Here is a 12,280-nt window from a genome sequence, read left to right as displayed (position 1 = left end):
GAAAAATAAAGAAAAAACATTACATTGTTACTGCATTGTTGAATACATTAAAGCATTTTATCACAAATTGTTGTATTTCATTACTTCAGTTCAAATAGTCTTTGTACACTATACCACAAAAGGCCAGTAGGTGGAGACACACTCAAAGACTGCAACATACTGCTAATAACTGAAAGCCAAACTGTAGATTTGGACTAGGTTTTGTCAGTTGACTTTTCAAATGAATGACATACTGTCGATTAAAAAAGGAGATCCGGACACTCAAAGTTAAAAAAGAGGATAGGATACTTTATTAATCCAACATGTTTCGACCTATACCGGTCTTATAGGTCAAAACATGTAAAGCAGATAAATGTAGGCTACATGAAATGCGTAGCAATACAGTGCAGGTGTCATGGGTTTATGTTTAATAACATTTTTGTATGTTTTACATCTACAAGTAGCTCTTTGAAAATATACATGTACTGCCAATCTGACTTCTGACAAGCAGGAACATTTACCATTGCAATAGTTCTGTCTACATTGGGGATCATAACTTGAATTGCAGGTGTCTCTATTTTCATATTCCCTGTGACGTATGGTCCATAAAGGCAATGTGTAACCCCTGGCTAATAATAATCAACGCCATGTCTGAAACAGGGATGGACAATTTATATGCATCCTTATTAACCCTGTCAGCTTGTCTGTGTAATTCAACAGAATGCAGGAGGAGAGGAGATTGAAAGGACAGTGGATGATTGGAGTTATGGCTAGAGGAGCAGAGCCGTTTTTGCATTTACACCAGCAAAGAGTCCTGTGGGGAAGAATTGTTTCTGTAATCATTTACCTTGACAAAGGTCTTGTCTTGCACGTCTCTCTGCCTTGGTTTCTTATTCCCCCCCAGAAGGAACACTCAAACTTGAGTAGGCTATTCACAAAGAGCTTAACCCATTAAGACCACCAAAGGCCTTCTAAACCAGTAGTTCTCAAACATTTTCATGTGAAGGACTCCCAAAATGTATTTGGCTGCGGAACACCATCTGAAAATGTTTTGTGGCAGGGACCCCCAGAAGAGAAGATGTAAATGAATGAGTGTGTGTGTGTGTGTGCGTGTGTGTGTGTGTGTGTGTGTATGTATGTATGTATATATGTATATATATATATATATATATATATATATATATATATATATATATATATATATATATAACTACAATATATTACTACAAAGAATAAATCAAGATTTTTCAAAACAGAACCTTTGTCCATTGTTCCAAGTTATTTTCTTCCAAGAGTTTTCTGAAAAATGTATGTTGCTTAGTTGCTACACAATATGAAAATAATCTGCTAAAGTACTGTACCAAAGTAAAAGTACTCAAATATAAAACAATTTGGCAAACCTTGAATTGACTTGAAAATAGCAGATCTACAAGCTCACAACGCATCACATATTGCTGTGAGCTTGTAGATCAGCTCATTTCAAATAGCCAAGGTATAAAATAGGGCTTAAGTGGTTAATGAAAATAATTTAACTCTAGAAAGAAACTAGTAACTATAAAGCTGTCAGGTAATTGTGGTGGAGTAAAACATACAATAAATTCTCCTTTGAGATGTAGTGGATGTAGTGGAGAAAAGGTACTGTATGCTAAGTAAAAGTATCTAAAATTATCCAAGTAGCCAGCTAATTGGATAATTTCCACCACTGCTTACAGTTCCGTAGGAGGCCCAGGCCACATCTAACCTGACTCCGCCAGATGGGGCAGCAGAGAGTACACTGGGTTCCCAAGAGGGGGGAAACCAGTGTACTCTCTGCTGCCCCATCTGGCGGAGTCAGGTTAGGCCACATCACAAATGGTTAGGAAATCAAAGTCAGTCTAGAAGAGAGTGGAAAGTTAGTATTAAATGCAATTTCGACCATTATTAGTATTAAATGCAATTTCGACCATTATCTATTCCCAAACCTTTTTGGCCATGCACACCCTGCTACTTCCTGACCTAGCTAATATAAATTGCATAAGCTATATAGACATACATTTCCTTTTTATCCACGTATTTTATCCATGTATGCACATATATGAACCTGAATATGGCATATATTGCAGCAAATGCTATATTCTGCATATAGCCTACTTGCCATATATTGGCAAGTAATAAAAACATAGCACCACCATTAGCCTTTTCATATCGCGCACCCCCTAGAAGGCGCCCACGCACCACAAGGGGTGCACGCAACAGTTTGGGAACACCTGATCTACAGAGTGGTCGTTGTCATGACTACGGAAACCATGCTGAGTATGGTGCACAGTGTGCACACATTACAACAGATGAGGAATCAAACGTTTCCAGAGGTGGACAGTAACCAAGTACATTTACTCAAGGGTAACCGGAGAACTCGCCAGTTTTCTGACTCGCCACGGTTTAGTGCATTTTAGTTTTACTTCACCTTCATTTAAAATGCATTGAATTGAGAGAGAGAGAGAGAGAGAGAGAGGATAGTCGTTTCGTTTACACTAGAATCTAGTGTAAACTAAACGACTACTATGTTTAAACTTTAGCCTTCCTACTTCATCTAGTGACTAGATGAAGTAGGAAGGCTAAAGTTTAAACACCAAAGTACCAAAACAATGTAATTCATTAGTAAACAATATCCTGACAAATCATTGGTATTCACATACTCACCTTTTTATCATTATCTAGCTGACCATTTAATTGCACAAAATAATTTGATCACTTTGGAAATTAACTATAACATCTGTGGGTTTGACATACTATACTGATGAAGACATTGAAACTTATTTCTCTCCACGAGTTGGTAAACCGGCGAGTTCTCCAGTATTCTACTCAAATACTGTACTTAAACAATTTGTTTGAATAGCTGTACTTTACTTGAGTATTTGTAATTTTTGGATACTTTCACTCTAATTTAGGAACAAATATTTAACTTTTGGCACCACTAACATTTCTAGGAAGGGGAAACGTACATTACAAAAATATCACTTATCATTATCACTATTCAAATATAAAAAATAGGAGATCTACACAAAACATTGTGAGTACATCTGCTATTTTCACCATTTTGAAATCTTTGAAATGGGTGAGGAAATGTCATTCATACAGCAATGCACTGATATTAAAACAAAAATGTACTTAGCCCATTCTGGAACTACATATTTTCAGATGGGGGTCGGCGGCCAATTACATATAATCTTGGGGGTCCTTGACATGAAAATGTTTGAGAATGACTGACATAGAAACATGGGTTTTTCAGAAAACTGTCAGGATTTAGAAGGCATTTTGTAGAATCGGCCTCAGGTCTAAATGGGTTTTAAAGAAAGCACCACAGTACTCAAGTACAAATTTGACGGAGCAACTTTCACTAGTTTAGTAATATCTGACCAGGATACTTCCACACAGAGGGCTTTGTCCACCACTGCGTGTACAGTTTAGTATCACACACACACACACACACACACACACACACCCCGCTTCCTCCCAGCGTCATTCACATTATCAGAGTGAAGGGACCTTGAGATGTAAAGTCATGATTACATGACTCATGCAATCAAATGTGCTGCTCACTCAAAAAGCACTCCAAGCATGTTTCAAGATCTCCTGCAAACTTAAAACATTAAGAGGGGTATTCAAACCTAAATTCAGGATGCTCTAGTCTATACAAAGCCCTGGCTTGGTTTAGATAACGCTCACTAATAATATTGACTGGCTTTATGCTGAATAAACAGAGTGAACTAACCCCAAAAGCATTCATATGTAGTGCATGAGGCTCAAAGATAATTTGAAACACATGGTGATGGCAAAACAATGGAACATTTTCCAAAATTAAACTGAACGTCAGCTGTTCTCATTGCAAAGGATTTCAAATACTTAGTATTGTAATGTTTCTAATAAGCAATTCACTTACAAGAAACAAAAACTCCTAGACAATGGCCTCTGATCAGAGAATGGTTGTTCATAAACTATATTAATTTCTAGAGTCTAGACCAATTCTTAATAATCAGTTAATAAAACACGTTGCAGTCTGACAATACCTTCTAAAATACTCCCAGAGTATTCTTGCTTGCTGTTAGCTGCATAGAGAAGAAAAATAAATGAATACATAAAATATATTTTATCATTGTGTCCCATCTAAATCAAAGTATTTCCCTCCCTTCTTTCAACTCATTATTCAATTTCATTATGTTTGCATGTGAAACCATTTGAAATGGAAATTAAATGACATGTCAGCAGCAGTCAAATAAAAAGCATTTCCATCTGAAATGCAACTGTACAATGTGAAACACAAGATAGAACCCTCAAGGGAATAGATCCGTGCTGCCAAGAGTGTTGCGTGAAAATGAGATACTGCAGCAGATGGAAGATGAAAAGGTTTGAAAAATCTAGCTTTATCCCTCAGTAATGTATTGATAGATGTGTCAACATGTTCAGCATCAAACAGTTAATTATACTGCGTTGATTTTCTATATTAGGCGATTACTGTATGATGCGCTAACTAGCCTGTGCATAAACTAGCATAAATAAAGCATTTAGCATCTTAACTTAACCACTTACTACCCTATTTTATACATTGTCGTGGGACTATGTGTGTAGATGTGCGATAAAAAAAAAATCAACTATACTGATAACCAAAATAGGGACACAGTTGAAAGTAGTTAATCTGGCATTCCAATTGTCTGACATTTGAACATCCCACATGATAATGATTAACTGCATCTATCAAACAACAGAAATGTCTATAAAAGTTGTATAAATTTGTTTTCCATCCATACAGTATATAAACACCATCAGGCACATAGACTCTAGTTTCATCTGCTGATGACATTTAATTAATTTGCCTCAGTCCATAGTACACAGTAAAATCCTTAATTAAATTTTTTATAATCTCTGAGTTAAATATTAAAGATTTTACTGTCTTGCTTATCAATCATCGCATTTTAAAGGGGCCACGGGGTTAAAAAGCGGCCTCTCTCTTCGTAGCTGTAGTCTTCCATAGCTCTTCTCAAAGTCCTTTTTAGTGCCATTGAGTGCCTCCAGGCTGCCTGTCTTTACATCGTATCCACTCGCTCTCAGTCTCTGGATCCGGTAGCTCACTATCTGTATGGTCAGCTCCAAAATGGTGGGGGTCTCCGTAATCTGAGCCATGCTGATGCCGGCCCTGCGGAGGCCCTCGAAGCGTTCGGCCAGGATGGCTTCGGAGTAGTACAACAGCGCCGGGCATTCGATGACAATGTCCCGGAGCTGTGGCTCAGAGCAGCCCATGGTGTGCTGGGAATAAGCCAGGGTTCGGCGCATACTGTCCGGGTTCAGCTCGGTGACGAAGCCCCTAAGTTTAGAGAGAAGACGTAGGAGCTCTGCGGTGGTGAAACCCTTGTCCCTGAGGAACAGAAAATTATGTCTCAACGCCTCAGGGGGTTTGAGGAGAACAAATGGGTTCTGAGTCAGCAGCTTCTGAAGCCAGATCTTCATGTTGGTCTCCTCTCCCCCGAGCTCCAGGTAGGCCCGCTGGAGCGTGAGGACCATCTCCTCGTTCTGCCCTACCGGTCGGCTGAAGCTCTGCGGGGCGCTGGCCATGAGCTTGGCGACGATTCGCTTGTTGAGGTGCAAGCTCTGGAAGTATGCTATGTTGTTCCGCTGGTTGTCGTGGTGGCTGGACGACGTGAAGAAAGAAGCGGGGAATTTCTCAATGATGCCCACCAGTTCTCTCTGGTTCGGGCACACCGAGGTCCACAGCTCCCTCTGCACCTGCATCTGCTCGGGGCTGCAGAGGACCGCCTCAGGGTGGAGCTCCAGGACACGGGCGACAACAGGCCCCGACGCTCCCATGTCCTTCAGCAGGCTGGCCGCCTCAGTCACATAGGCCGGGTCCCGACACAGGACCCAGCCCTTGAGCTGACGGATCTTCCGAATGTCCACAGAAAGCTCGTAGAGAGCCTCCACTGTGTGCCGATTCTCTGCTGAGCTCAGTGTCGCACATGGCCTGATGTTTATAAGAGCTCTGACACCCTGGCACTGGAGGCACAGGGACTTGGCAACCAGTCGCAACATTGATGCAAAACGCTCAGATTGGTGAAAATGACAATCAACATATGTCATTTACAAACTACCGGTAGTAAGAAAACAAGCACCTTAAATGCTTCTTTCATGATATTTGATAGAAAGGAGTCGGCACATGGGCTGAGGAGGGGGACAAAAGGAACAAGTCATTGCAATGAACAGTAGTATAGCCTGCAAGTGCAAACCAGACGAATCTGCCACAGGAAAAAAAGTCCCTGGGGAGATTGGTCTGGCACTCCTCGGTTTGACTCCTCATACTCCTGGTTAAATATTAGTCTACTCAACTACAAGTGAAAGATGCTCAGTCAAATTTGTACTGTTCAATTATTGAAAAGTACATGCTTTTTAAAATACTGTACAGTATTCAAGTGCATATTACAAAGTAGGTCTACATTTTTAGAGAAAGAAAAAAAAAGTGGCCTGTTTAGATTACAAAAATATGCTTTATTAAAATGTTGCTATTTCCCCCCAAAATAATATATAGGCATATTAAACAATGCAGCACATGTTGTGAGCTTGTAGATCTATTTTCACTATATTTGAAATAGCAAATAGGGCTCAAGTTTTTAATTCATAATGTTAATTTCCCTTCCTAGAAATGTAGTGAATTCAGTGGCAAACATATTCGAAAATTACAATTAGCCTACTAACAGTACTACAGTAGGCTACCAAAAAATAAAATAAAAATAAACCAAAAAGGCTACACAGTACTCAAGTACTTGTACTTGATTTTACAGTCCACCACAGGCAATGCATGCCAGTGAGCAGCTAACATCATTTAGCAGAGTGAGACAGCCCTCATACTTAAATCCAACACACTTCTGCAACACCGTCACGCTACTCCTCTCTGAGACTGTAAACATGTCTAGAATTCATGCAAAAAAAACAACATTTCAACGCACACCACTACAAATTGAACATCTACCTTCAGCTGCGGTCAACGGATGTGACGTTTTGTTATGAAACTCATCTCTTTTTCGGGACATGTGTAGACCAGCCTTAGCTGGTGATGTGCACAACAGCACCATACAGAGGCGGTGATGTGTACTGCAGAGCGGCCTGGCTCAAAATGCATGCATATCCTACTGTTACTGTAGTGTGCAGTGATTGCACTGCAGGAACGTTACACGTTACATGTACATGTACCACATATGTACCCAAGTACATGTGGGGTGTGCTTTAATTAGCTTTTAGACTTCTACTGCTCTCATTCCTGTCTTGTGTTGTGTGTTTGTTCTAAACGTTCATAGCAGCTCTGGTCCATATAGCCCTAACCTAACCCCTAATGCCATTTGCTGCTGTTGGCAGTATTAAGGCCATAGATATTTAAAAAATCACATCCGTGTGAACTGAGTGGTGCAACTCCCCCCCTTACACCCCCCCTCCCCCCTCTCTCTCTCTTGCTCTCATTAGCAGGCAACAGTACAGCACTATTTCTCTCTCTCTGTTTCTGGCACGACAGCGCCCCTACTGGTACTCATGAGTCACACATGAGTCACACACAAACATAGGTTAACATGAGTCACATAGGTGTCACACGGAAACGGACATTGCTGTTCCTTGGAGTGGTTGCACCACTCAAAAATAGATGCCTCACTAGCCGCTGCAGTTCATTGGAGCAACGTGTCTCCCAATGAAGGCAGGAAGTCAAGCGGAAGTGCCATAGGGAAGTGCTGAAGGCACGCTGCATCGCTGCCAAAGTGACGTCACTCATGCGACTCCTCCATGTCTCTCACTGTCAGTGTATCCACACTTTAGCGATGTTGGCATCTTCGTGACGCTACAGTGTGGATGCACTCTGTCACTGTGAAAGAGCCGGAAGAGGTGTCTACGTTTATATGTCTATGCATTAAGGCTATGGGACTGTTGTCTTCCTGCCCTCGTATGAAATGCAGACCAGCGTCTCCTCTGTTTTGCGAAAATATAAAGAACGTTTTACCTACTCACCAATACAAAGGCGGCTTTGTGTTATTAGAAAGCCTACTTTCCTTAGTGGACGCACTCTGAGCCCCCCACCACATACATATAAAATGCACTTTTTGGCCAGAAAGGGATTTGGTTTTTGTTACTCCACTGTGCCTTCTACCGAAAACCTCATAGACAAGATTTTTCCTTCCGGTGAAAAAAAATAACTTTCTGGCCAAAAAGTGCATTTTATACGTGTGGTGAGGGGCTCAGAGTGCATCCACTAAGGAAAGGCACCTTTGTATTGGTGAGTAGGTAAAACGTTCTTTATATTTTCGCAACAGAGGAGAGGCTGGTCTGCATTTCATGCGAGCGCAGGAAGAGAAGAGTAACATAGCTCTAATGAAGGCATTAGAGAGCTATGGACCAGAGCTAGTTCGTATAGGCTAATTCTTGGCAAGTGGTGGCAGAGACAGTTTTTGGAAATTATACTGCACATATAATAAATCATAATAATAGAGTTGGTGTGCATCCAGACCTCCACCATATGGGACCCTGATCACTGTAATGAGTACAAGACTGAATCTGTCTGAACATACTGAGTTTCTCACAGTTGGCTCTTAATCACAATGCTTGATCACCAGCTCAGCAAGCTGTTCCATCAGCACTGCTCACAAACGTTGCCAAGTCGGCTTATTGTAAGTGACTTTGGGCACTTACATATACAACACTTATCAGAAAACTATAGTTACTTTGTATAGATTTAGATTTCAAAACATACATTAACCACTTCAGCCTTATTTAAACTTTGGCTAGCCAATCTCCAAGCTCACAACTCGTGAGCTTGTAGATTTGCTATTTTCAAAGCATTGGAAACTTGTGAAATAGGACAATGACTAGGCCTACTATAAGTAGGTCGGGACTCGGGAGTGACTTATTGTCGGTATTAGCCGGTAACATGCTGGAGTCTGTCCCCGTTACAACACGCTAGACCCCTGGGAGATGGATTGCAGAGGTGGAGTGCAGCGCCTACCATCAGCTCTCAGCACTTTCCGCATGACTTACTGCACCCAAGGCGTGCTATGCTGATTTGGCGGTGTCCGGGATCAAACCCATGAACTTCTGGTCCAAAGGCGAGACTCGAGAGCTCCACAAACTGAGCTACCCGGACATGTCAGTACTATAAAGTATGTTTTAATGTGAATACTTTTGTACTTTTACTTGTAACAGAGTAATTCTACATTGTGGTATTGGTAGTGGTAACCTACTTTTAGTACAAAATGTGAGTATTATTCTACCGCTGTGTACATGTCATCATCATCATTTTTCGACCGCGGTCGAGATCATGGATTTCACAATGCCACGCCAGACTTTCCGGTCCTTCATTGCCATCCCCAGTTCCTGCTTACTGATGCATGTGTCCCTAGCGATGACATCATGGAACGACAGTTTTCTACCTCTGGTCTGCTTTGAGGCAGGACTCCAGAGAAGAAGGGAAGATATAACCTCATTGTCAGCTCTGTAGCAGTGGCCGGCAAACTGTGTTCTTCTGGATCGGACTAGTGACGAAACACAGGGAAGGTTGCCGTGCGTGCGTGCGTGCGTGCGTGCGTGCGTGCGTGCGTGATCATGCTCCTTTTGGGTGGCCGCTTGTTTATCTTGCAAAATTTGGCAACACTACTCAGATAGTCTCAACAGAATTCAGTGTGGTGGTGGTGAGTGGGAGGCAGGGTTCTGTTCATTATAGATGATATGCCTGTAAACAAAATTATGGGACACAAAGGAAGAGGACCTTCCTGGTTTCATTTTCAATTTATTATGTTGAAAAGGAGAATTACGTCGTAGGCTATGGCAAATTAGCTAAAATAGAAGATATACAAGCATGAACAGCACATATAATGTATGCATGGTGTTGTAAGCTTGTAGATCAGCAATCTTTTGCTATTTTCTTTCGATGTTGCACTTAAACCCTTCTCCCTTTTCCCTCTACCCCACAAGCTAACACACGTGTTGTGAACTTGCAGATGGGCTATTTCACCAAATAGCTGGGATGCTAGGGTTCATGTGGTTATGGTAATAGCTCATTACCTCATCATTATTGTCTTATTAGCTTTTTATTTTTTAGCTTTATTTCTTTTTTGTATTTGTTCTGTATTTCATAACTCTGGTATTGCCATGACAACTGAATTTCCCCTGTGAGATCAATATCAGTCTTTGTATCTATTCAGAGAGTGCTTTTCTCTGGGTTGAACTTGACTCCTCGCTCTCTGGAGCGCTGTAACATGGCACGGAGGTGTTCTTCTTTAGTTCTGCCAAAAATAAGGACATAGTGGATGACACTATGTCTGTGACTCCTAGTAGACCCTCGTAGGTCCTGTCGACTCTCTGTTGAAACTCGTCTTGGGCCGATACGAAAACAAAAGAAAAGTGGATCGAGGAAATCATAACGGAACAATAAATGCTTCATAAATGACACATAGAACTCCCTTTGTCTCTCCCTCTCTTCTACTCGATGATTTCGGAGAGACAATTCTTCAGATGCTTGTTTTCTGCCATAACATCTTAGTAACATGACAGGTTCTCAGGTCATGATGCAAAGAGTGAAGAGAGAGAGAGGCGGTGTGTGTGTGTGTGCGTGCGTGCGTGCGTGCGTGCGTGCGTGCTTGTGTGCGTGCGTGCGTGCGTGCACATGTGTGCGTGTGTGCGTGTGTGTTTGGAGAGAGAGAGAGAGAGGGAGAGGGAGGGAGAAGGGGAGAAAGAGAAACAGTGACAATATAAGGGGATATCAAATAGCAGACAACATAACTGAAGTGTTATTTTTTTCTTTGTTGTATGTGTAACAGACAGTGTCCTTGTAACAGACAGTCTGTGTCCTTGCTACAGCTACAATTCCAGTCAACATTCTGTGTTATTTATCCTTCAACCATGCAATCATGTGGGGTTTGTAAATATTGTTTTTACAATGAGTGAAATGTGATAATTATTCCTATAAACAAGAGCGGAGTGGTCTGCAGAGGACTTCCCGTTTCCATTTTCTTATGTTAAAGGTCTTTGGATTCTCTTTTATGTTGAATACCTAATTGTTTTCTCTTCTTAACACAATCAGTGCCGCCTGCTGGACGAAGCTGGTATGGCGCTTGGGTGCCGGGTGATTTCAGGCTATTCCACTATGACTCGCGTCCGGTTTTGGCTTCCATCTTGAATGCTAAAGTATTAGCGTTAATGCTACCGAGCTAAAATTATGTCCATACTAGCTCTAGACAGCGACAATGTTCCCATCGCGCTCAACGGATAACCAGAAAAGACCTCCGAACATCGCCGACCTGTTCAACACCACGGACAGCGCTTTAGTTTTTGAGAAAAAAGCCTTCAAAGATACGGCCTAAAACAGAGGCTAATGGCTATTGAGAAAGTTTTGCAGTGTGGGAGGGGCCCTGGCAACCGTGCATAGTAACCGGAGCGATTCAATGAATGAGAAACCAGGCAATGTTACAGCGATATTAAACACCTTATGACGACCCTGCTCGTCATGTGTAATCACATCAGCACACGGCTCAAAATGTATTAATCATGACGAGTATAGAGGGTATGCGCATGACATCATCATCATACCTGGAAGTAATGCGGGAACGCCTACTGAGTGGCAAAAAACTACTTTCTGGCCTTGACAGCCCATACATCCAAACAGAAAAGTCCTATCTGATTGCATTAAATGACATTCAACTATGTTAAACTCACTTTGCTACTCGATTTGCCACTCGATTTGCCACTCGATTTTCCATTCACTTTATGCATGTGCATACCTCTGTACCGGTCCTACGTATCGAAACGGTTAAGTACTGTAGGTGGACACTGTGAGATGTAGAGAGGTGTTTGGAGCAGTGTTGTTTTCGTCGACTGAAACTAAGATGAAAAATGTTCGTCGACTACCTTTTTTCACTGATGAAAACTAAATGGAAACTAAATGAAAACTAAGCTATGATGACTACAACTAAGACTAAATGTACTGACAATTTCGTCAACAAATAAAAACTAGATTAAAATGTTAGGGAGGGACTAGTGGACAGGAGATACAGTATAAGTAATTTTACCCTTGCTGAAAATAGCCGATCTACAAGCTCACAATGCGTCGTGCTGCGACGCGTTGTGAGCTTGTAGATCGGCTATTTTCAGCATGTGTAAAAACACGCATTACAATGGCATCAAGGCCCACCAAAATACATTTTAGTCGACTAAATCAACTGTAGATTTAGTGATCTATGATATGTAGTCGACTAAACCGTCCTAGACTAACACTAAGACATTCCGGGTGACTAAAATGTGACTA

General features: G+C 41.5%; 1 protein-coding gene across 1 annotated transcript; it reads right to left on the bottom strand.

The window, feature by feature from the left end:
• Positions 1-3,724: 3,724 nt before the first annotated feature.
• On the bottom strand, positions 3,725-7,012 carry mterf2 (mitochondrial transcription termination factor 2). The gene is made up of 2 exons (XM_079500724.1): positions 6,974-7,012; positions 3,725-6,168 (listed from the first exon to the last, which is right to left on the bottom strand). Exon 2 carries the CDS (start codon positions 6,085-6,087, stop codon positions 4,915-4,917), a length of 1,173 nt encoding a protein of 390 aa, XP_079356850.1. The 5' UTR covers positions 6,088-6,168; positions 6,974-7,012; the 3' UTR covers positions 3,725-4,914.
• Positions 7,013-12,280: the final 5,268 nt, after the last annotated feature.

This window comes from Electrona antarctica (assembly GCF_951216825.1).
Source record: "Electrona antarctica genome assembly, chromosome: 5".
Classification (NCBI taxonomy): Eukaryota; Metazoa; Chordata; class Actinopteri; order Myctophiformes; family Myctophidae; genus Electrona; species Electrona antarctica.
The sequence above is the reverse complement of the archived record's forward strand: the minus strand, read 5'-3'. Positions and strand labels throughout refer to the sequence as shown.